General features: G+C 40.0%; 1 protein-coding gene across 6 annotated transcripts in view; it reads right to left on the bottom strand.

Moving 5' to 3' along the window:
- EFHB (EF-hand domain family member B) overlaps nt 1-24,731 on the bottom strand; it is a 60,059-nt gene extending 35,328 nt beyond the window's left edge. For 4 of the 6 annotated variants that reach the window (XR_012430646.1, XR_012430648.1, XM_005545672.4 and 1 more), the window contains exons 1-5: nt 23,745-24,731; nt 9,257-9,319; nt 8,588-8,731; nt 7,017-7,197; nt 3,705-3,815 (exon numbers count right to left, since the gene is read on the bottom strand). Coding sequence is in view for 2 of the 6 variants with exons in the window: in XM_005545672.4 (XP_005545729.3) it covers nt 3,705-3,815; nt 7,017-7,197; nt 8,588-8,731; nt 9,257-9,319; nt 23,745-24,470 (1,225 nt within the window). In the remaining 4 variants the exon portion in view is untranslated. Of the gene's footprint in view, nt 1-3,363; nt 3,523-3,704; nt 3,816-7,016; nt 7,198-8,587; nt 8,732-9,256; nt 9,320-23,744 lie in introns of those variants that run through there. The other 2 variants (XR_012430649.1, XM_074030901.1) reach the window with 2 other exon arrangements.
- Nucleotides 24,732-26,491: the final 1,760 nt, after the last annotated feature.

Here is a 26,491-nt window from a genome sequence, read left to right as displayed (position 1 = left end):
CAGTTAAAATGGCTTATATCCAAAATACAGGCAATAACAAATGCTGGTGAGGGTGTGGAGAAATAGGAACCCTTGTACACTGTCAGTGGGAAGGCAAATTAGTACAACCACTATGGAGAACAATTCAGACTTTCCTCAAAAAACTAAAACTTGAGCTACCATATGATCCAGCAATCCCACTGCTGGGTATATACCCACAAGAAAGGAAATCAGGCTGGGAGCAGTGGCCAATGCCTGTAATCTCAGCACTTTGGATACCAAGATGGGTGGATCACCTGAGGTCAGGAGTTCAAGACCAGCCTGGTAAACATGGCAAAACCCCGTCTCTACTAAAAATACAAAAATTAACCAGGCATGGTGGCAGGCACCTGTAATCCCAACTACTGGGAGGGCTGAGGCTGGAGAATGGCTTGAACCCAGGAGGCGGAGGTTGCAGTGAGCCGAGATCACACCACTGCACTCCAGCCTGGGCAACGGAGCAAGAATTCGTCTCAAAAAAAGAAAAAAAAAAAAAAGAAAAGAAAAAAGAAAGAAAATCAGTATATCAGAGAGATTACATGCACTCCTGTGTTTGTTTCAGCACTGTTTACAATGAGATTTGGAAACAGCCTATGTATCCATCAACAGATGAATGGATAAATTATGATGAACCTATAAAGAAAATGTGGTATATTTACACAATGGGGTACTATTCAGCCATAAGGAAGAATGAATTCCAGTCTTTTGCAACAACAGGGGTTGAACTGGAGATCATTATGTTAAGTGAAATAAGCAAGGCACAGAAAGACAAACGTTGCATGTTCTCACTTATTTGTGAGATCTAAAAATAAAAACAATTGAACTCATGGACAGAGAGAGTAGACGGATGATTATCAGAGGCTGAGAAGCATAGCGGGGGTGGTAGGGAAAAAAACTAGAAAGAATGAATAAGAACTACTACTTCATAGCACAATAGGGTGACTACAGTCAATAATAACTTAATTGCACATTTTTAAATAACTTAAAGAGTATAATTTGATTGTTTGTAGCTCAAAGTATAAATGCTTGAGGGGACGGATGCACCATTCTCCAAGATGCACTTATTACATGTTGCATGCCCATGTCAAAACATCTCATGTACCCCATAAATATATATACCTACGATGTACCCACAAAAAAAAAAGAATAAGAATAATTTTTAAAATGTTCAACTTCTCAACTGTAGTTATCCCTAGCTAATGGGATTTCAAGGTTATATTTACTCTTTCTTCATTTTTTAATATTTAAGTTATCTACAATTATAATGTATTTCTATAATTAAAAAGCTACTTTCCTTATGAGGGAAAAATTAAGATCATATTTAAAAGATCAGATTCTACAACTTTTCAAGATGCCATTGAAACTTCCATAAAAATAGCAAACGAAGGAAATTGTAGTCATGTTACGGTCCATTAGAGCTCTTCTAAATATAAAAAACTACACTTATTTTTCTCAGACTGTTAAATGCTTATAAGGTATCTCATTGTAGGTTGTCTATACATTGTACATATTTATTGACATAGTTCTTTTTGCTTTTTATTTTATTTTGAGACAGGGTCTCACTCACGCCCAGGCCTAGAGTGCAGTAGTGCAATCGTGGCTCACTGCAACCTGGAACTCCTGGGCTCAAGCAATCCTCCCATCTTAGCCTCCCAAGTAGCCAGAACTACAGACATGCGCCACCATGCCTGGCTAATTTTTTAATTTATTTTTCATAGATACAGATTCTCCCTATGTTGCCCAAGCTGGTCTCAAACTCCTGGGCTCAAGTGATCCACCTGCCTCAGCCTCCCAAAGCGCTGAGATTACAAGAGTGAGCCACTGCACTCAGACCAAAGTTCTTTTTAAAACAATTAAAGAGCATTGGATTAGACTGTGCAATAGACATGAAACTTTTTCAAACATGAATAAAATATTTTCACAAGACAGAGAAGGAAGAAAGGAGGGAATGAATGAAAGAAAGGGAGGAAAGAACAAAAGAAAGAAGGGAAAGAGCAAAAGAAAGGAATGGGCTAGGGAAGTAGAGGAGTAAAGATATGGAGAGAAGTCAAGACTGTGAGAAGAAATATGGCATCTGTGCAGATAGCAACAGGGGCAGTGTGAGAGTAGAGACAATCTTAGACAATCTGGGAACACGTTGGGGCATGTAAAGAACCAGCAGATACTTCCTTATCACTGACAAAACAAGAAAAGAAAAAGAAAAAGGAAAAAAAAAAGGAAAAGGAAAAAGGAAAGGAAAGGAAAGGAAAGAAAGAGGCGGGAGAGAGAGGGAAGGAAAGGGAAAGGGGAAAAGAAACAAAAAAGGAAAGGAGAGGGGAGGGAAGGGGAGGGGACGGAAAAGGAGGGGAAGGAAGGAAGGAAGGAAGGAAGGAAGGAAGGAAGGAAGGAAGGAAGGAAGGAAGGAAGGAAGGAAGGAAGGAAGGAAGGAAGGAAGGAAGGGAGAACCAACACACATCGGCTATGACAGAAGCAAATGGCAGACTCCAAACATGAAGCTATGAACAGAAATTTGGGAGGAGAGCATAGAAAGGGAGTCTAGTGTTAGACGGCAGTGGAGGAGAAAAAGTAAAGAAATAAGAAATGAGGAGCAAGAAAGCCCCCCCTTTCTTGCAGTGAAGGAGAAAAGATAAGAAATAAGGAGCACAACCCCCCTGCTGTGCTGCAGTGAAGGGCAGCTCTTCTAGCTAATAAAGACTGAGTTTATGAACCATGCACAATCCATAGGCTTTCTCAGGACATGTATCAGAGTCTACTTCTCAATCCTTTATTATATCAAGACTTTATTTAACATCAACGTATTGGCAATTGAGTTTTATTTTATAGCACTATAAACAACTAATGCCTTTTTAGTTGTGTTATGGAATAATTCTAGTAATATGCTACTAGATATGAAACTTTAAGACAAGATCACTAAAAATAATAATAATAATAACAGCTAATAATTTTGAGTACTTAACTATGTTCCAGGTACTACGTTAAGCATCTGACATCTAATCAATCCTCACAATATTACTATACCCATTTAAGAGATAAGAATATATAATGATCAAATAAGTAAATTGCTCAAGTTTTAAAAGATAGTAAATAGTTGAGCTAGGATTTGAACCTGATCTGATTCAAAAATCTGTGAACTTGACCATCACTCAATATTCTTAATATAAAATTAAGCACTTAGAATAAGTATTGAGCCGAGTGCAGTGGTGCATGCCTGTAATCACAGAACTTTGGGAGGCTAAGGTGGGAGGATCGCTTGAGTTCAGGAGTTTGAGACCAGCCTGGACAACATAGGAAGACCTCATCTCTATTTAAAAACTCAAAAAATTAGCCAGGCATGGTGATGCACACCTGTAGTCTCAGCTGTTCAGGAGGCTGAGGTGAAAGGATTGCTTGAGCCTAGGAGGTGCAGACTGCAATGAGGCATGATCACACCACTGCACTCCAGCCTGGGCAACAGAGACCCCTGTCTGAAAAAAAAAAAAAAAATTAAAATTAAATTTTTTTAAAACCATAAGTATATGCGGTACAGGTTTTCCCAGCTATCATGGTTTATGACCTTATGAATAAGATTGTATTAATCACCTATTACATGCCAGGCATTTAATTTTATGTACTTATCTCCTTTATTCCTCTTCACAAATCCGAGAGTCCCATATCCTCAGGCCCATTTTGCATTGGAGGACACTTACCTGCATAATAATCATTATGAGAAACAACATACAAATCATGTCCTTCATTTCCTTCTTTAAATACTTCTTCATAGGATTTTGGTGGATTCACCACGTCTTTAGCAGAGTATTCTGAAGGAAGAATTAATAAAATCAGTTCCAAGGTACTTTTTAATCTATTTATAAGACGTTTATATTGACTAGAACAAATGAGAAATTAGGTGTGCTGGATGCAAGTCTACATAGACATCCCGAGAGATCACAAAGCCAACATAAATGATTTATCAAGAAAGGGAAGCCCCCTTGACCTGGCTCACCCCCTAGAAGTCTGAAGCATGTTAGAACTTTATTATCAGTTGGCTGGGAGCAGTGGCTCACACGTGTAATCCCAGCACTTTGAGAGGCCAAAGAGGGTGGATCACCTGAAGTCAGGAGTTTGAGATCAGCCTGGCCAACATGATGAAACCCCATGCCTACTAAAAAAAAACACACACACAAAAAAATTCCAGCCTGGCCAACATGGTGAAACCCCATTTCTACGAAAAATACAAAAATTAGCCAGGTGTGGTAGCACTTGCCTGTGGTCCCATCTACTCTACTCGGGAGGTTGAAGCAGGAAAATCACTTGATCCCAGGAGGCAGAGGTTGCAGTGAACCCAGATGGCACCACTGTACTCCAGCCTGGGTGACAGAGCGAGACTTTCATCTCAAAAAAAAAAAAAAAAAAAAAAAAAAAAAAAGAACTCTATTATCAGTTAACTGTTTAGTTGTGGTAAGCCATATTCCAAGCACAGTTAAATTCCTGGTCCTGAGAATCTCTGTGCAATTTTTATTTTAGTTTGCTGCAGACTTCTCAAGATGATCTAAACAAATCTGAACCACAAATTAGAACCCCTAACGCCCTATGGGGTAGCCATGGTGTAAATTTTGGCAGTTTTAGATGGAAGCATACACCCTGTGTCTGTTTGGATCTGAATCTGTATTCCCAGGCCAGGCTCAGTGGCTCAGGTCTGTAATCCCAGTACTTTAGGAGGCTGAGGTGGGTGGATCATCTGAGGTCGGGAGTTTGAGACCAGCCTGAGCAACATGGTGAAACCCTGTCTCTACTAAAAACACAAAAATTAGACGGGTGTGGTGGCACATGCCTATAATCCCAGCTACTCGGGGGGCTGAGGCAGGAGAATCACTTGAACCTGGGAGGCAGAGGTTGCAGGGAGCTGAGATCGTAACACTGCACTGCAGCTTGGGCAACAGAGTGAGACTCCGTCTCAAAAAATTAATTAACTAATTAATTAATTTTAAAAAATGAATCTGTATCCTCAGTGTAGCCAGAGGTACCAGGGAAATCACTGGAATCAGGGAGAAATTCTTCTACTGGTCCTAAATCTAGAAGAAATGTTTGTTTAATAGCTGCATTCCCATGACTAGTGGTACCCAGTTTTGTGTACAGTGAATAATTTTGTTTTTACTGCTTTAGATAATAATTTGTAAATGTAACTCCATTTACAATTTCACTCTTCCCTTTTGACCTAACAACATAGATTAAGAAGTTTCCTTTATTTTGGCCTTTCTGCCAAGAATTAAGGTATATAAACTAATAGTTAAGAATATCAGAAGATGATTCCAATCAAAATAATCCTGTAAAGCAGAACTTCTTTTTGATATATGAACATTACACTTAATGATACACATATATACATGTTTTGAAACATTGTTTCTTTTTATATATTTAAATGAGGAACACTTAGAGAATACTTTCCACATTAAATAAACTAATCCTAGGTAGCAGTTATGATATAATGGCTATAATGCCATGTCTAACAGTTCATATACATAGGATTTCTTAAACCTATCGAAAAGAAGAGGTGGGAAATAGTCACTCACATCTGTAATCCCAGCAGTTTGGGAGGCCAAGGTGGGAGAATCACTTGAGTCCAGGAGCTCGAGGCCAGCCTGGAAACATGGTGAGACCCCAGTCTCTATATAAATATAAATATATATAGTTTATAAATATAAGTATATATGTTTCATATGTTTATGAAACATAAAAAGGAGAGGATATTTAATCTACTCTAAAATACATTTTTCATGTGTCAAATTTTAAAAAACTTTAGATCTGAGGTAATAAGGTACAACTCCAGATTTTACATTCCAAAGTATAATCTATCTTCAGAGTAGATGTCACTACCTTAAGGAAAATAATCTAGTGAGCCTTTCAGTGAACAAAGCTAAGGTTCCTGGAAGAGAGCCTCAATGGGTATGGAAAGACAAAGAGAGAATTTCTCCACAAAAATAAAGAAAGATGGAATTTGAGATCTCCTATGGTAAGACTCCTAGAGGGAGGGGATAACCTCAAAAAGAGTAAAGGAGAGAAATCTGAGAAAGGTGTAAAGAAAGGCACCCAACAACATGGCAGGAACCTGGGTCTTCAGAAGGAAGAATGGCCTATGACCAGTTCCAATGAGTTATTTGTTGAAAGATGGTACTCTACTCCCCCTCAGAATCAGAGTGGAAGTCACTCTGCCCTGTGATTGGTTAATATGCACGTAGACCTCATGGATCTGCATGAATGGAGTGTGGTATACAGCATTTACCAAACTTACCTGTGCCATGAACTCTGTTTCATAAAGAGTTCAGAGTCACGAACACATGTGAAGCACTGATGGAAACAGAACACACGAATGGATGTCCAAGGCAAAGGGATTGCAGTTCTCTAGCTAGTCCCAGAGCCAATTTTTGTTGAGTACTTTCCTGTCTTTACACCATATCTACTATGCTCACTATATCTGGACTCCAATACCTGAATTTTTCCTGCTTCTGCATACATACATGTCAAGGATTTTGGTTCTGAGAATAACTTTCTTTTTTTTTTTTTTTTTTTTTTTTTTGAGACGGAGTCTCGCTGTGTCGCCCAGGCTGGAGTGCAGTGGCCGGATCTCAGCTCACTGCAAGCTCTGCCTCCTGGGTTTTTACGCCATTCTCCTGCCTCATCCTCCCGAGTAGCCGGGACTACAGGCGCCCGCCACCTCGCCCGGCTAGTTTTTTGTATTTTTTAGTAGAGACGGGGTTTCACCGTGTTAGCCAGGATGGTCTCGAACTCCTGACCTCGTGATCCGCCCGTCTCGGCCTCCCAAAGTGCTGGGATTACAGGCTTGAGCCACCGCGCCCGGCCCTGAGAATAACTTTCTTGCTACAATCCCATCTTTCCTTCTTGAGTCATTGTTTACACCATCACCAAACATCATACAAATAAGATATGAGATCAAATTTTCCAAAGAAACTTATTTTACCAGCCCCTTCCCACCCCTTTTTTTTTTTTTTTTTTTTTACTACCTCTGATGATTGCTGTCCCAAATGTCGTATTGATTGTGTCCATTCCTTTAGGTAATCCTGGTGCTTGATCATGAGATTTTCCTAATGGTGCTCGTCGATTGCTAAGATATATAGATTCTTTTTTATCTTTAATTTTCTGTTGAAATGTGGTAATAGGCTGTGGGTTTATCAATGTGTTTGCCTAAAAGAAATCATACAATGCACAAATACATCAACAAAAATAGTACAAATCTGAAAATGGAAACCCTAATCAACAGCTAGGGAGAGGAGACTGTACGATTGTGGGAAAACATTTCATTATCATCACTGGCTTTGCTCACCTTCAAATGAACTGTCGGAATTGGCTATAAAGTTTAAACATGCCTAGAAGAACTTTCTAATGAGTTAAAAGGTTTCAGTGATACTAAAAGGTTTACGATGATAGCTTCCAGGTTACTCGACTCAAATATTTAAGACAAGTGATGCCAGGTGCAGTGGCTCACGCCTGTTATCCCAGCACTTTGGGAGGCTGAGGAGGGCGGATCACCTGAGGTCAGGAGTTTGAGACCACCAGCCTGGCCAACATGGTGAAACTCCGTATCTACTAAAAATAAAAAAATTAAAAATCAGTCAGGTGTGGTGGCATGCGCCTGTAGTCCCAGCTACTGAGGAGTCTGAGGCAGGAAAATCACTTGAGCCCGGGAAGTGGAGGTTACAGTGAGCCAAGATCACACCACTGCACTCCAGCCTGGGCAACAGAGTGAGACTCAGTCCCAAAGAAAAAAAAAAAAGAAAGAAAGAAAAGTGAAAATGAAAAGCACAAGAACCACTTGACTTCCAAAAGTTCTCTTCAGATACAGAAATCAGGTCTTCTGAATCTAGAGTGTCCATTCAATCAGTAGCAGATAACAAACATTTTGACTCCACCTCTACTCAATGTCCATATAAGTATTCCATAGGGCCTCTAGGCAAGGGGATGGAGTCTCAGTCTGTTGCCCAGGCTGGATTGCAGTGGCATGATCTCGGCTCACAGCAATCTTCGCCTCCTGGCTTCAAACGATTCTCCTGCCTCAGCCTCCCAAGTAGCTGGGATTACAGGTGCCAGCTACCATGCCCCAGGTATTTTTTTTTTTTTTTTAACTTTTAGTAGAGACAGGACTTCGTCATGTTGGCCAGGCTGGTCTCAAATTCCTGATCTTAGGTGATCCTCCTGCCTCAGCCTCCCAAAGTGCTGGGATACAGGCATGAGCCACCACACCCCGCCAAGGCAGTGTTCTTTATTGTCTAACAAAGCCTGACAGCATTTCTCTTCATTGTGAGAAAATGGAATGCAACTAGGCTTTTATCATTTGAGAGGAGAAGAGCTAGTTTTTGGCTTAAACTATTAATTTCTTCACACCGCCTTGGCTGCTGCTGCTTGGATTTTTTTCTACTGCTCAAGATAAAGGCTTTTGGAAGATAGATTGAGAAAAGGCTAGTAAAAAATATGGGTGGGAAGGAGATTGGAACTCATGAATTTCACTAATACCTGATTTGTGCATTTTCACCTTGGTAAATTAATAATGTACAAGGAAAAAAAGAAAATAAGTTACCGGTATTGAAATTTTAGATCTAATTCCATGTGTCAAATAAGGTGCAATTTGGGGATCATTTGCTCTTCCATAAAATACTCTTTCTACTCCAGCAGGTGGATATCTGAAGTTGAAATACTTTTTTGACGCAGGTGGAGTAATTAGCTACAAAGAGTGAGGCAAGAAAATAGTAGTAAGTACAGTTTCTAAAAATATTAACAGGACTAATCTATACCAATCAATCAACAACCTTAAGTGTATGTATGTAGTAAGCACATTTGGAACTACAGCCCCAAATAATGAACATCCCACTAAAACATATTTAATTATTAATGGAAGTAAACATTTTTTTCCATGACACAGATCCTGAGAACATGTGCCCTAAACAACTTATTTTAAATGTTGCATTTAGAAAACAACCAGGAAGTATCCAGGTTACAAAGTATACCATTATTCCCACTGAAATAAATTGAATCTCCTGTAATTGAATCCCTGTAGAGCTAGAAACTGGAAGCCTGGGATTTTCACTTTCTTGGACAAAATCAATAGAAGGCCTCAAAATACAGTAAAGAATCCAAACTGGCCACATTAAATGTATACCACTTTCATAAGGAACGTTGAGTTGCCTATTTCTTAATGTTCACACACAAGGTAAAAATAGAAACATAAAGGTATATTGAAAGTGCTCACCCTGGGAAGTTTTTCAGTCACGCAGCTTGCAACTCTGTAACCAACTGGAATAACTTTTCCTGCCTTTGGGAGAAAAAAATGGGTTGATCATTGTCAGGGTGGAAGAGGAGCATTTGGAAGAATGAAATTTATTTCAAACTTGTCCTATGCCTCTGATGCTACAAAGTTACTTTTGACTAACATAAAAAAGGAAGAACTGATAGTAAATATAAAGCAATCTTCACACGTAACAAACATTAAATGCTATGCATATATTATAAACATTTATAAAATTGTAAGCATATATTTTTACAGCACTAACATTGTTAGTGATTCATCCAGTTACAGGAATTCTGTGATGTGTTGAGGAATTCAGCTTTCGGAACAATCTTCTCATAGATCACAGGTTAATTATTCATTGTCCTGTATAACAGTGAAATAGAACTATGATCTTTGGGAGGCCAAGAAGGGAGGGTTTCTCAAGGCCAGGAGTTCAAGGCTACAGTGAGCTATGATCACATCACTGCACTCCATCCTTGGCAATGGAGTGAGACCTTGCCTCTGAAAATAAATAAATAAATAAAATTTAAAACTAAGAGAAAAAAACTAACTTCCCATAGTGTTCTGGGTATCTGGAAAGGGGGGGGGGGGGGAGAGAGAGAGAGAGAGAGACAGAGAGAGAACAAACAGACAAAAGCAGAGAAATTGAGAATGGAGTGGAGTGGATGGATGAATGAGTAGATATGCGTGAACATATGAATGAATACATATGGGTAGGTGAAGTTTGTTATTATGTGAAGTGTTGAGTGTGGAATTCCTTTTAGTAAGAGAGTCATTAGGGTTTAAGAGACTATCTTGCTGACATCTCTAGGTATAAAAGAAGAAGCCCACAGACATAGCCAGGCAGAAAACTGAATTGCTTTGTTAAAAAAAAAAGGGGGGGGGAGAAAATATGATCTTTGTAGTCTAACGTTTTGATATGAATTATTAGACTCCAGTTTGAAAGGGAGGGGCAAAACAACTTCTGATTAGATACAGCAAGAAGGAAAAATCAAGGAGATGACAAATAAATTCAGAAGGTGTGTGGAGTCGAAGGTCTAGCAACAGGGTGAGAGGCTGGAGGGCGCCAAGATGGCAAATAAGACAGTGAGAAGTAGCCCAGTCTTAATGCTGTATCTTCAGTAAATTCTACCCACGCAATTACATTATGTGAGAAGAACTTTGTGTAAAAAAAGAAAGGAACTGTGTTCTAACCTGGGCAAAAGCAAGACTGAGAAGATGGAGAAGAGATATAGTGAGATTTTTTAAAATTCAGTTGGAAGTTATAAGAAATCTCACAGATACCAGGGAATACTGTCTCTCTTGCTATACTTAGGATAGGAACTCAAGTCATTTTAAAAAATATGAAGGCTGCCAGGCAAGGTGGCTCACACCTGTAAACCCAGCACTTTGGGAGGCCAAAGGTGGGTGGATCATTTGGGGGTCAGGAGTTCAAGACCAGCCTGGCCAACATGGTGAAACCCCGTCCCTTCTAAAACTACAAAAATTAGGCCGGCATGGTGGCATGTGCCTGTAATCCCAGCTACTCGGGAAGCTGAGGCAGGAGAATTGCTTGAACCCAGGAGGCAGAGGTTGCAGTGACCCAAGGTCATGCCATTGCACTTCAGCCTGGGTGACAAGAGCAAAACTCCATCTCAAAAAAGAAAAATGAAATTATGAAGGAGATCAGAATATGCCACCCAAAAATATGCCACTTTTGCATGTGGATTATTTTGAGCTGAAGGCAGTTGAGAATCAACAGATACAGGAAAAGTTCAACACTTAGAAAAAGGTGTGGTAAAGCTATGAAAATAGAAAGATTGGTTGAAAGTTTGTATTCAGGGCAATTGGATCCCCAGTTCTTCTCCATCCTATGTTATCCTTGTCTTCACACAAGCTCTCAACCCCTCTTGCCAAACTGTGGATTTGTTTTCATAAAGTGGTTTTGTAGCCAGAAACATCAAGCCAAGGTAAAGTAGCGGGACATTAATAAAGTATACTTTCTGTAATGCATTTCCTCTAGCTTCCTCTCCCACTGGGCCCTGGAAAGCAAGCAGCCAGGAGTCAAGCCAGCCCTCTAGCCCATGGGCAGTGCATAGGAAAGGCAGTAGGGCATCAATGAATATAAATAGAGATTTGGAAGCCAGCCAGCTTGGGTTCAAATATCTGCCAATAAATAAGCTGTGTCACCCTATTACTCAGCCTCAATTTGCTCACAATGGAGATGGTGATAACAGTACCAACCTCATAGAGATTACTGTGAGAATTAAATGAGTTAATACATGTAAAATGCTTAGAACAGTGTCCACACACGCTGTGTGCTATGTAAGTTTCAACTATTATTACCATTATCAATATTCTCTGGAAAATCTGAATAACCTAGAGGGAAAAAAAATTAGTATTGGGGACTCACCCAAAATAAAAGCTGCCTCATCACTTGATCACCTTATAACAATGCCCCAGCCAGATGCGGTGGCTCACGCCTGTAATCCCAGCACTTTGGGAGGCAAAGGCGGGCAGATCACGAGGTCAGGAGTTCAAGAGCAGCCTGACCAACATGATGAAACCCCGTTGCTACAAAAAAAATACAAAAATTAGCCAGGCATGGTGGCACATGCCTGTAGTCCCAGCTACTCAGGAGGCCAAGGCAGGAGACTCACTGGAACCCAGGAGGCGGAGGCTGAGTGAGCCGAGATCGCGCCACTGCACTCCAGCCTGAGCAACAAGAGCAAAACCTTATCTCAAAAAAAAAAAAAAAAAAAAAAAGCCCCAGGGTAAACAAGCCATGCAACACACATACAGCTACTAATTTGTTTTGTTTTGCTTTGTTTTTGAGACAGGGTCTGATTCGGTCGTCTAGGCTGGAGTGCAGTAGTGCAGATCTCAGCTCACTGCAATCTCTGCCTTTCAACATCGGCTCAGTACAACTTCCACCATCCTCCCGCATCAGCCTCCCTAGTAACTGGGACTACAAGTGCGGGCCACCATGCCTAGCTAATTTTTGTAAATTTTTTTTGTAGAGACGAGTTTTTGTCATGTTGCCCAGGCTGGTCTCAAACTTCTGAGCTCAAGTGATATGCCCACCTTGGCCTCCCAAAGTGGTGGAATTACAGGCGTAAGCCACCATGCCCAGCCTGTTTAATGTTTTAATATGAGTTATTAGACTCCAATTTGAAAGGGAGGGGCAAAACAAGCTAATAAAAAACAAACACAAACATAGAGGGAATAGGAAAACGTAAACAAACAAAAGAGATTACCTGACAGATATAATAAGATGTTGCATTTATTGCATTCATAAAACAAGATTAGAAATTTTAAAAGACAACCTGAGAAGAAATAACTTTTTAGAATTTAAACACGATAATCTAAATAAAATTTCTACTTTTCACCTATTGTTTTAATAGGTACTGAGGAGCTGGGCGTGGTGGCCCATGCCTATCATCCCAACACTTTGGGGGGCTCCAGCTCCACTGCTGGAGCCCAGGGTTCAAGACCAGCCTGGGCAACAAAGTGAGACCCTTTTCTCTTAAAAAAAAAAAAAAAAAAAAAAAACTAATGATGATTCTTTCCTAAATTGTTATTATTATGATGGCTGCCAAATGAAGACTTTCTAACTGTAGCATTCTTTCTACATTTATTAATTGCATTATACTTATACTGCAAGGAAGTTTTCTTTCTCTTTTTTTTTTTTTTTTTGAGACAGAGTCTTGCCTGTTGCCTAGGCTGGATTGCCCAGGCTGGAGTGCAGTGGTATGATCTCGGCTCACCATAACCTCTGCCTCCCAGGTTCAAGCCATTCTCCTGCCTCAACCTCCCGAGTAGCTGGGACTACAGGCACATGCCACCATGCCCGGATAATTTTTGTATTTTTAGTAGAGACAGGGTTTCACTATGTTGGCCAGGCTGGTCTCGAACTCCTGACCTTGTGATCCTCCCATCTCGACCTCCCAAAGTGCTGGGATTACAGGCATAAACCACCACGCCAGGCCTTTTCTCACTATTTATTCACACATGTATGTATTTACATCCCTATGTACTCATGGATTTCTATTTTATTCAAAGGCAATTTTATTCAATACTCAATGTACACCAGTTTGGGCTAGGGGAAGACTCATCACATTTGTTTCTTCAAATTTGTTTTATATCTGCACGATTCTTTAGGATTCTTCTCACTTTTTTGCTCACAAAGATGTTCCATGTTCATATCGTACTAGCCTGTGCAAGTCTTAGAGTCAGCCATTTCTCCAAGGAGCTTAATTTATTTTCATAGAGAATAGTATTAAGAAATAAAGATCTGGATTTTGGTGTGCTCATTGCTACTAGAGAAATACTGCTTCTAAGCTCTCTTAAATAGAGTTAGGAAACATATGAATAGACAAACACTCCCATACACTTGCATGTATATCGATCCTATAATATCCTGTCTAGTTAAATGCATGTAGTTAGAATCCATGGACATAGATATATAGATATATCATAAATGTATATGAATACTTCTTATCACAATCCAACACAACAATTCATTCTATTCTTCTCCTTTCCATATTTGTAACCCTTTTCTCCGTCGGTGAGAAAAGGGTTATTGTCCTACATAACCCTGGCATTATTGTCCTAAATATTTTTACTTATCTGCTTAGGCTTTCTGTCTGTAACCCAACTCCCAACTGCAACAACCATCTCCTTGCTCAGCTGCCTCTTTGTTCAGTCCCTAACCACACCAGAGACACCTTGCTTGGCCACCTCCTCAGTCAACCCCCAGTGTTACAGCCTTTAATGGCCAAGTACCTCTTTCATTTCTCATACAAGTGAGTCCCAAGATTCAAGTCAACTCAGGAAGGTTGATATAAGACCATTTTCAGCTGCTCAGGACCCACAGACCCATAATCATCACACCACCTTCCACTCTTCAAATTTAATGTAGGTTAGCATAATGGTTACAGCTCTCCCACTTGCCCTTGGTCAAGATCCCTCTGTTTTGCCCAGAGAGATCCCCAATTCTAAACATCTCAGAGAGAATTAGGAGTGATGGTACCCATTCCCTTTCTGCCCAGAAGACATTGAATCCATTATGCAAATAAAAACACCCAATTCCCAGAATTCTGCAGAGATTAGCTTTGCAAATGCATACAAAATAAATCTTTGTACCTGGTATTTTCTCCACTACCAGGGCCTGCATAACTAGGAAGGTCCCACAAGATTTATTAATGGGGGGCACCTTTCCCTCCACCTATTCCCAAAATAGCTGTCAGGTTCTACTAGTACAGAATAGGAAAAAGCAAGGCACCCCTTTGCATGACATTTACCATATTAAAAAGTCATTTGTCTATTGGTCTCCAGTCTCTAGACTCTAAGCTCCTTGAATGCAAGTGCTATGTAATTTTTCATCTATGTAGCCCCAGCGTTTGTTTGTGTGTGGGTTTTTGGGTTTTTTTATTTTTTATTTTTTATTTTTATTTTTGAGATGGAGTTTCACTCTTGTTGCCCAGGCTGGAGTGCAATGGCACGATCTCAGCTCACCACAACCTCCACTTCCCGGGCTCAAGCGATTCACTCACCTCAGCCTCCTGAGTAGCTGGGATTACAGGCCCTGTCACCACACCCGGCTAATTTTGTATTTTTAGTAGAGGTGGGGTTTCTCTATTTTGGTCAGATTGGTCTCGAACTCCCAACCTCAGGTGATCCGCCCGCCTCGGCCTCCCAAAGTGCTGGGATTACAGGCATGAGCCACCCACCGGGCCTTGTTTTTGTTTTTTAAGTAGGATCTCACTCTGTCAACCAGGCTGGAGTGAAGTGATACTATCACGGTTCACTGCAGCCTCAATCTCCCATGGCACTACGCTATCGTGGACACTGTAATTTTTGTAAACTTGCCCTTGAAGCTCTCTTCCCTTCTTCCTCTTTCTATTCCAGGGCTCAATATCATTTACCAATGCACTTTGTATGCTTCAGATGTTTTGTCTTAATAACTCCAGGTTTCTGCCATAGTCAGTGCATTGATGGAAATCAACGGACAGTCTTGGGATATCTTAGAAAATGACCATTGTAGAGATTTTGATCTCTGATAGTGTTTTTCAAAAGTCAAGTGCTCTTTCAAGGGCTACCAGGCCTCCACACAGAGGACCTCCTTTCACAAGAATCTTTTTGATTAAGGACACACCAGAAATCTCTCCTTAAGCCAGTATTTCTTGGAAACTTTTCCTTGCTGCACTGGTTCCATATCTACGACTGCTTTAATAGAAGAACTTGCCTGATGGGTCTCATAAATCCATCAGAGCAAACCTTCACCCGCAACTAAACACCAACTTTGGGCAGCAACTTCAAACCACAAGATGAGTATTCCTAAAATGAGGTGTATCTACTTTTCCTTGCTCAAAACTGGAAAGCTCTCTCATTAAAATAAGCTCTTCCAGTTCCCTGAATGCACCCTGATGCAAAGTGATTATCCTCAAGGATTGATCTTGCAGGTTATTCACAATGGGGATTTTCATCTAAACTCTCCTCACAGCCATGCTTGACACTGGGTTTCAACCTCACCCAAATGCACTTCCTTCCTACTCTGAGACTCAGGGGCATCAAATACTTTACCATCCCATCCCCTGGTCAGGATGTTAGGGATTTCCTTCCCTTCCTTTTTCAGCTGTTTGAGTTTAACCAAGCTTACAAGAAGTAGATAATACTATAAATAAATACTGTATTATATATAAATAAATAACTGTAGTGTATATGCTGTATATATATAGTATATAGTATATATAGTATACAATATTATATAGTATTATATAGTATATACTATATATTATTATTTTATTTAATATTTATCTAATTTAATATTTTATTAAATATTTATTTAATATAATAATTTATTATATAGTATATACTATATAATTTATTATATAGTATTATATAGTATATACTATATAATTTATTATATAGTATATACTATATAATTTATTATATAGTATTATATAGTATATACTATATAATATATACTATATACCATAATACTACATATATACTATATGATACTGTATATAATACTATAATATAGTATGTAGTATAAATATAGTACATACTAAATATAGTATATACTATATATAGTACTATATTATTTACTATATAGTAGCTAATACTATAAATAACATACAAAGAAAGCATAAAGACAGTTGGAAAGATGAGAAGCTTCTCAATTCTTTTTATACACTAGCATTACCCTAATACCAAACACAAAAAGAAAAAATACTGTCTAAATTTACAGAGAACCACAAATACAAAAATCCTAGTGAAACACTGGCAAGTCAAATCCAGGGATATATTATGAACATAATATATCAAAACAAGTAGGGCTTAGGCCAAAAATATGAAGATGGTTTACCCTTAGAAAATGAACTATTTTTTCTGAGGGCTCTGTTCTGTTCCATTGGTCTATATCTCTGTTTTGGTACCAGTACCATGCTGTTTTGGTAACTGTAGCCTTGCAGTATAGTTTGAAGTCAGGTAGCGTGATGCCTCCAGCTTTGTTCTTTTGGCCTAGGATTGTCTTGGCAATGCGGGGTCTTTTTTGGTTCCATATGAACTTTAAAGCAGTTTTTTCCAATTCTGTGAAGAAACTCATTGGTAGCTTAATGGGGATGGCATTGAATCTATAAATTACCTTGGGCAGTATGGCCATTTTCACAATATTGATTCTTCCTATTCATGAGCATGGTATGTTCTTCCATTTGTTTGTGTCCTCTTTTATTTTACTGAGCAGTGGTTTGTAGTTCTCCTTGAAGAGGTCCTTTACCTCCCTGTAAGTTGGATTCCTAGGTATTTTATTCTCTTTGAAGCTATTGTGAATGGGAGTTCATTCATGATTTGGCTCTCTGTTACTGGTGTATAAGAATGTTTGTGATTTTTGCACATTAATTTTGTATCCTGAGACTTTGCTGAAGTTGCTTATCAGCTTAAGAAGATTTTGGGCTGAGACAATGGGGTTTTCTAAATATGCAATCATGTCATCTGCAAACAGGGACAATTTGACTTCTTCTTTTCCTAACTGAATACCCTTTATTTCTTTCTCTTGCCTGATTGCCCTAGCCAGAACTTCCAACACTATGTTGATAGGAGTGGTGAGAGAGGGCATCCCTGTCTTGTGCCAGTTTTCAAATACCACACATCTATAGCCATCTGATCTTTGACAAACCTGACAGAAACAAGAAATGAGGAAAGGATTCCCTATTTAATAAATGGTGCTGGGAAAATTGGCTAGCCATAAGTAGAAAGCTGAAACTGGATCCTTTCCTTACTCCTTATATGAAAATTAATTCAAGATGGATTAGAGACTTAAATGTTAGACCTAATACCATAAAAACCCTAGAAGAAAACTTAGGTAATACCATTCAGGACATAGGCATGGGCAAGGACTTCATGTCTAAAACACCAAAAGCAACGGCAACAAAAGCCAAAATTGACAAATGGGATCTAATTAAACTAAAGAGCTTCTGCACAGCAAAAGAAACTACCATCAGAGTGAACAGGCAACCTACAGAATGGGAGAAAATTTTTGCAATCTACTCATCTGACAAAGGGCTAATATCCAGAACCTATAAAGAACTCAATCAAATTTACAAGAAAAACAAACAACCCACCCCATCAAAAAATGGGCAAAGGATATGAAGAGACCCTTCTCAAAAGAAGATATTTATGCAGCCGACACATGAAAAAATGCTCATCATCACTGGCCATCAGAGAAATGCGAATCAAAACCACAATGAGATACCATCTCACACCAGTTAGAATGGCAATCATTAAAAAAATCAGGAAACAACAGGTGCTGGAGAGGATGTGGAGAAACAGGAACATTTTTACACTGTTGGTGGGACTGTAAACTAGTTCAACCATTGTGGAAAACAGTGTGGCGATTCCTCAAGGATCTAGAACTAGAAATACCATTTGACCCAGCCATGCCATTACTGGGGATATACCCAAAGGATTATAAGTCATGCTGCTATAAAGACACATGCACACGTATTTTTATTGCAGCACTATTCACAATAGCAAAGACTTGGAATCAACCCAAATATCCATCAGTGACAGACTGGATTAAGAAAATGTGACACATATACCCCATGGAATACTATGCAGCCATAAAAAAGGATGAGTTTGAGTCCTTTGTAGGGACATAGATGTAGCTGGAAACCATCATTCTCAGCAAACTATCGCAAGAACAGAAAACCAAATACCACATGTTCTCACTCACAGGTGGGAATGGAACAATGAGATTACTTGGACACAGGAAGGGGAACATCACACACCGAGTCCTATTGTGGGGAGGGGAGCGGGGGGAGGGATAGCATTAGGAGATATACCTAATGTAAATGACGAGTTAATGGGTGCAGCACACCAACATGGCACAGGTATACAGATGTAATAAACCTGCATGTTGTGCACATATACCCTAGAACTTAAAGTATAATTAAAAAAAAAAAAGAAAATGAACTATTTTAATTCAGAAAAATATAATAACTATAAATTTCAATAAACATGGGGAAAGCTTTTCACAGATTGTTTAGTCCTGAATTTTAAACTTTCTTAGCAAACTGGAAATGGATACAAGCATTCTTAACTTTAAACATCAGAAATCTCCCACAAAATCATAGGTAATAGTGAAACATTAGAATCATTCCCATTAAAATCAGAAACGAGACCTTGTTGTTGTTATTGTTATTGTTTTGTTTGTTTGTTTGAGACAGAGTCTCGCTCTGTCGCCCAGGCCAGTGGTGCGATCTTGGCTCACTGCAACCTCCACCACCCAGGCTCAAGTGATTCTCCTGCCTCAGCCTCCCAAGTAGCTGGGATTACAGGCGCCTGCCACCACACCCAGCTAATTCTTGCATTTTTTAGTAGAGACAGAGTTTTGCCATGTTGGCCAGGCTGGTCTCAAACTCCTGACCTCAGATGATCCACCTGCCTTGGCCTCCCAAAGTGCTGGGATTTCAGGGGTAAGCCACCATGCCCAGCCAAGAGACCTTGTTTTTAATACTGTATTTTTTTTTAAATCATAGCCAATGCAATGAGGTAGGAAATAGAGACAGATGAAAGGTATAGATACCAAAGAGAAAAGGAAAAAGTGTCAATATGATTGTCTACCTAAAATATCCATATACAAGCAAAATAGTCATAAACAAACAAAGGAAATAATGATAAGCAATTATGACTAATAAGAGTTCAGCAAGGTGACCACATACAAGGACAACAAAAACAATAAAAACAAACATATGAAGCAATTTCCAATCTAATTATAAGTCAAAGAAACGTAAATTAAAACAATGCCTAACAAATCATTGATTTTTAAAATTTATTTCTACAATCTTTTAGGAAGAGATTTGGCAATAGACTCTAGAAAAAGATCCATGCTTTTGCCTTCTGCTGAAACTCTTTCCTTAAGAAAATATTCCAACACATATAAAAAGACTTTTTTTTTTTAACTTTTTTTTTTTTTTTGAGAGACAAGGTGTCACTATGTTGCCCAGGTTGAACTCAAACTCCTGGACTCAAGCAGTCCTCCCACCTCAGCCTCACAAAATGCTGGGATTACAGACATGAGCCACCATGCCTGGCTGACAAACTGTTTTGTAGAAAATTCTGGAAAAATAAAAAATAAATGCCCAAAAATAGGGGGAAAGAGTTAACTAAAGAATTGGCTTGACCAGGTGCAGTGGCTCATGCCTATAATCCCTGCACTTTGGAAGGCTGAGGTGGGTGGATCACAAAGTCAGGAGTTCAAGACCAGCCTGGCCAATATGATGAAACCCCGTCCATCTCTACTAAAAATACAAAAAAATTAGCTGGGCGTGGGGGCAGACACCTATAATTCCAGCTACTCAGGAGGCTGAGGCAGGAGAATTGCTTGAACCCAGGAGGCAGAGGTTGCAGTGAGCTGAGATGGTGCCACTGCACTCCAGCATGGGTGACAGCGCGAGACTCTGTCTCAACAACCAAAAAAAAGAATTGGCTTAAATATTTTTTATCATTAAAAGATCTTTTTGAAGTCTTTGTAGTAATAGTGAAATCTTATAAATAACAAATGAAAAATCAAAACAAATTTTACACTCATAACAACTACATAAAAGTGCATTTGGATAAAAGTGTCATAAGAAGTATAGAGTAATTAAGAACTCAGGCTCTCAAATAGGAATTTGAGACTTCAAATTCCACCACTTTTTAGCTATATGACTTTAGCCGAATTACCTAAATTTGCTTCCATTTCCTTACCTGTAAAATAGGATTTAGTAATAGTAGATACCTCACAGGTTGCAATAAGGGCAAACGAATTAATACCTGCAAAGGTCTATGAATAGCCATATTAATATAGTGAGCCACCAATAAATATTAATAATCATGAAACAGTAAAGTGCTAATAGGCATTGTGTTGAGGTGATAAGATTATAGGCATTTTCATCCCTGTTTTCTAAATTTTCTATAATGTCATTATTCTTGTGTTATAATCAAAATAAATATTTTAACATCTTAAAAATTATTTTTAAATGAAGCCTTGTTTCTAATGAAGTTAGATTCCCTCCTCTTGCCTATAATCCTAATTCCATTCCCTTCCACTCATCTAGAATCTGGTTCCACCCATTCTCTTCCTTTGTGTTATCTCAAACTCCTCCACTGATTCACTAAATAATAAGATTCCTAAGTGGAATATTTACTCTTTCTCTTTCTGCCGTATTTCTTAAGGGAAAAAAATTTCATGATAGCTTTCTCTGATTCTAATAACCCATTTGCTCTTCAGTACATTATAATCTGAATTCTTTTTCTATTATGTCATTCTAACAATGTTGGTAATTTCTTAATGTCCAAAGTTAATCAATCTTATTTTTACTTTGTGTTTGGAGACAGGCTCTCATTTTGTCACCCAGACTGGAATGCAGTGGCGCGATCATAGCTCACTGGAACCTTGAACTCCCAGGCTCAAATGATCTTCGCACCTCTCCCAAGTAGCTGGGACTACAGGCACACACTACCACACTGGGCTAATTTTTCTTTTTTGTATAGGCAGAGTCTTGCTATGTTGCCCAGGCTGATGACAAACTCCTGGCCTCGAGAAATCCTCTTGCCTGCTGGGTGTGGTGGCTCATGCCTGTAATCCCAGCACTTTGGGAGGCCAAGGTGGGCCGGACACTTGAGGTCAGGAGTAGGGGACCAGCCTGGCCAACATGGTGAAACCCCTTCTCAATTGAAAATACAAAACTTAAATTTAAAAAAAAAAAAAAAAAAGAAGAAGAAAAAAAAAATTAGCCGGGTGTGGTGGCATGCTCCCAGAATTCCAGCTACTGGGAGGCTGAGGCACAAGAATCACTTAAGCCCAGGGAGCCGAGTTTGCAGCGAGCTGAGATCGCACCACTGTACTCTAGCCTGGGTGATGGAGTGAGACTCTGTCTCAAAAAAAAACAAAAAACTAAAAACCTCCTGCCTCAGCCTCCCAAAGTGCTGGGATTACAGGTAGTGCCACTGCACAAGGCCCATCAGAGATGATTTAACACTGCTGGTCAATCTCTCCTCAACACTCTCTTTCTTGTCCTATCACATTTAGAAAGGAAGGTATGAGAAGTGGGAGGAAGCAGAGGTTTTAGAATTGCCTGTGCTGGAAACTGGAAGCTGGTGTCTGCATGTGTGTGAGATCAGATCAGATCAGATCAGAAGCTATAAACTGCAGAACCAATCCAGAAATGGGAACAGGTATGGTCAAGTAAAGTGGCTGAGAAAATCCAAAGAGGAAATCAGAAAGCAATGTGAGACACAGAAAAACAGAACATTCTGAGTCTGAAGGGGAAAAGTCTTCAAACCCAGACAAAATTCTGTGGAAGCCCTGTGACCTCTTCAGTTGAGTTTTATTCTCAAATTTCAGTGTGTGGAATATTTTATTCATATTATATCTTAAGGACACTTTCTTATGTTCCTCAATACCAGTGTCTCAGACTTACCTTTTTCTTTTCTGACTGGTCTTTCTCCCATTTAATCATCCAGGCTTCCTTCTATTTATCAAACGTGTATTTATTGACTGACCACCATAAGCCAGGTATTGTGGTATGACATGAAGGTAAACAATAAACAAGATACAATCTTTGCCCTCAAGAACTCACCTTATTGACATCTTTTTCACTGATTACCTCTTGTCAATGTTTCCCAAGATTCTTGCCTTGACTTTCTTCTCCCATTCACACCCACAGGGCATCAATTGTTTCATATTACCAAGTGTCTCCCTGGCTTCTTCACCTGTTATCTCATACTGAAGATAGCCAACACTGGACATTCATTTGCCACCAAACCCAAAGAGATCATTATCAACACAGAAACTCCTGAGTCATCCATGAACCTTCCCAAACTCACCACATAGATCCACAACCGAATGGCAATTTTTTAAAATATCATCTAAAAACCTCTCAAAAGTGCAGTCTCCTTTCTATTCTTTCTAACTCTACATTAATTCCAGTCCATCAGAACTTTGGAATGTTCTTCTAACTACCTACTTGTCATTCAGTAGCTTCCCCTTCCCGTTCATCATAACTACTGATATCAGAATTATCTTTCTAAAAGCCAAATTTTATTTATTTCTACCCTCATTAAGATCCACCATTGATACTGTATCCATATGTTTTATCCCTACACTCTGGGCCTTTAGATGTCTTCTACATATTTCTTCTTCATCTTCATCTCTCAACACTCTGCTGGCTGAATAGAACTGTTCATGCCTCTCAAACATAGGAAACATTGGTCGTGCTCTGTACCTTTTTATGCCTAAAATGCTCTAACCTCATTCTTTCTTCAAATACTGACACCTTTCAATGTTAGCTCAAATATTACTTTTCCTATTAAGCCTTTCCCATCTCCTCTAAACAGAATTGTGCAATCTTTACACTGAGCTCTGTATTCAGAGTGTACTTCTATAAAGGAAGAATAGTGTGATTTTTATTCATTTAGATAACCGTATACTATTCCTTTAGTTATCTGTCTCCATTACTGGAGTGAGCCTAAACCTAGAAGTAGGGATCATGTACTTTTCATTTTATTTTGTCCTGTACCTGGCACAATGGCCACCACAAGTCTTTGCTGAAAGAACAAATAACTCACAGACTAAACAATGAATGGAAAAAGAAAAGTGTGAATATTAGGACACAGCATGTGTCTTCATGTATCTCAATATGTGAGAGACTTGAGGAAAATGAAATGAAGGTTAAAGGAGAAAAGAGAAAGAAATCAGAACAAACCACTGGTGTGCACAGAAAACAAAGCTGACATCTAGGAAGGGAGGCAGAGAATCAGAAATCTAAGTAACATCTGCAAGGAGTCCAGTGGAGCAAGAAATTTACGAATCTCATGAAATCTTCGTAATTTGTCTCTTCAAAACAAGTTTCATCACTTTATCATCTCAATAAAGACATAGCTATACACAGTTTAGTTCCTAGGGAAAGTGGAAAAAACTTACACTTGGCCAGCAAGGTGTTCGATCAAAAAATTTCCCAGAGTATATGGGTCTGATGCGATCTGGAGGTTCCACTCCTGATTCAATGTTTCCAGCCTCCTTTCTCTCTTCAGGTTGTTGGGCAAACTGGCATTGGGGAGGTTCTATCACCAAGCCCATTTGGGGCTCTGTATTCTTAGTCTCATCTGGCTCCTCGGCTTGGGTTAGTCCAATGTCCACCTCCACAGGAGGCTTAATCTCTGTGCCGGGTTTCATTACAACACAGGTAGACTCTTTTTCCATTTCCTGTCTTGGTTCCATATCCAAAGCAGGCTTTCCCACTAACTGCTCTACCCTTTCAGAGCCACTAGCCAAAGGAGCTCTGCTGCTCCCTACAGCCTGTGGACTTCCACACACCCTGCCCAAAGGAGGCTGTATTATCCGTCCATGGGTATATCTTGCAAGAAGACTTTCATTTTCTAACCCCATTCTTCCTGGCAACAGAGAACGTTTTGTTCCCTCTGTGGCTGAGGCACTGTCGACTCCTAAACTTCCCCTCTGCATGAGAGTCTTAGAAATATTCTGTCTTTCTGATCCCATTTCAAGCCCCTTGCTCAATGGAAATTTTGTTTCTGGTGATGCCATCCTTCCCTCACACTTATTACTAACCACAGGGCTCTCCCCGCATCGGGAATCTTCTTTTCCTAATCCCACTCTGATCCCCAACTCCATGGGAAATTTTGTTCCCATGATGACCCTCCCGTCTCCTAAATCATCCTTCCCTTCGTTGGGGTGTCCAATCTCCACGTTCAGGGACGATTTCTCCCCACTTTCATTTCTCCAAGAGCACTCATCTCTAAGGGAAAACTGTACCTGGCTCGAGGGACGTTTCCAAACCCTTGAGGAACCCCACTCTCAGGAAAGAGCACAACCTCACTCGTACTTCCTGCCCACTGCTTCTTGCCTGCCTCTTAACACCTAGCTGAGTTCACCGAGGAAAAGATGGAGTCTGTTTATCCGGTTACCTGGGAAACAGGGGCGGGACTTGGCGCTCAAGTCCTCCTTGGACAGATCTCCGCACATCTCTCATTTCTCTCTCTCTCTCTCTCTCTCTCTCTCTCTCTCTCTCTCTCTCCCCCCTTTTCTCTCTCTCTCCCCCCTCTCCTCTCCCCTCTCCCTCTCTCCCACTCTCCTCTCCCTTCCCCCCCCTTTCTGTCTCTCTCTTGCCTTTCCTCTCTCCCTTCTCCCCCTCTCCTATCCCTCCTCCTCCCCTCTATCCCTGCTTCCTCTCTCTTTTTCTTTGTTAGATTTGGAGGGCAAGAAAACTTGAGTGATGTGGCGTTGGGCGCTAGATCAAATGTTCACCAACTTCTCTGGTTTCCCAAGCAATGCAGTCCTTTTAGGATGGTTTCAACGATTGGCTTCTTCCTGGCCATTGGCCTCTTCATGTTGGTGATGATGAACAAATAAACTTTCTGGTGATGATCCCTTTTTTTAGGTCGTTCCTTGTCCAAGTACCTCCGCCCTGCATGTAGTTATTTTAGTACTAACAAACAACTGTAAATTCTAGAAATATTATATTTGACAACTGTGGCATAAAGACATCATAAAGTCATTGAGAACATTTACACTTTAATAACTAGGCTTTAAATCACATTTAAAGTGCTTTTTTGTTTTTTGTTTTGTTTTGTTTTGTTTTTGAGATCGAGTCTCCCTCTGTCGCCCAGGCTGGAGTGCAGTGGCACAATCTCGGCTCACTGCAACCTCTGCCTCCTGCGTCCAAGCAATTCTCCTGCCTTAGCCTTCCGGGTAGCTGGGATTACAGGCATGTGCCACCACGCTAGGCTAACTTTTTGTATTTTTAGTAGAAACGGGGTTTTACCATGTTGGTGAAACGAGGTGGTGGTTTGAGACCAGCCTGGCTGGTCTCCTAACTCCTAACCTCAAGTGATCGACCCGCCTCAGCCTTCCAAAGTGCTGGGATTACAGGTGTGAGCCAGTGCACCTGGCCTAAAGTAAATATTTTAAAGTTTGAGATATGCTACACAATAAGGCATATTGTATTTTAAAGATAATGTGGCAACTAAAACTTTATTGTTTTTAAGTAGGAGTTTTTTCTTAATTGGGGTTTCACCCCTCAGATTTTAATGAAAGTATATTTGGTAAATATTTGTCATGTTCTACACATATAGGTTATAAAACACCTAGCTTAGAATTTGAACTGAATTAGGCTGGGCACGGTGGCTCACACCTTTAATCCCAGCACTTTGGGAGGCTGAGGCAGGCGGATGACTTGAGGTCAGGAGTTTGAGACCAGCCTGGCCAACATCGTGAAACCCTGTCTCTACTAAAAATATAAAAATTAGCTGGGCATGGTGGCCAGCGCCTGTAATCCCAGCTACTCAGAAGGCTGAGGCAAGAGAATCACTTAAACCCGGAGGCAGAGGTTGCAGTGAGCCGAGATGGCGCCACGACACTCTACCCTGAACGACAGAGTGAGACTCCATTAAAAAAAAAAAAGAAAAAAAAAAACCGGCTGGGCACGGTGGTTCATGCCTGTAATCCCAGCACTTTGGGAGGTGGAGGCGGGTGGATCACGAGGTCAGGAGTTCGAGACCATCCTGGTCAACATGGTAAAGCCCCGTTTCTACTTAAAATACAAAAATTAGCTGGGCCTGGTGGCAGGCACCTGTAGTCCCAGCTACTTGGAAGGCTGAGGCAGGTGAATCGCTTGAACCTGGGAGGTGGAGGTTGCAGTGAGCCAAGATCAC

This window comes from Macaca fascicularis, chromosome 2, assembly GCF_037993035.2.
Source record: "Macaca fascicularis isolate 582-1 chromosome 2, T2T-MFA8v1.1".
NCBI lineage: Eukaryota > Metazoa > Chordata > Mammalia > Primates > Cercopithecidae > Macaca > Macaca fascicularis.
This window is presented reverse-complemented; position numbering and strand designations above follow the sequence as displayed.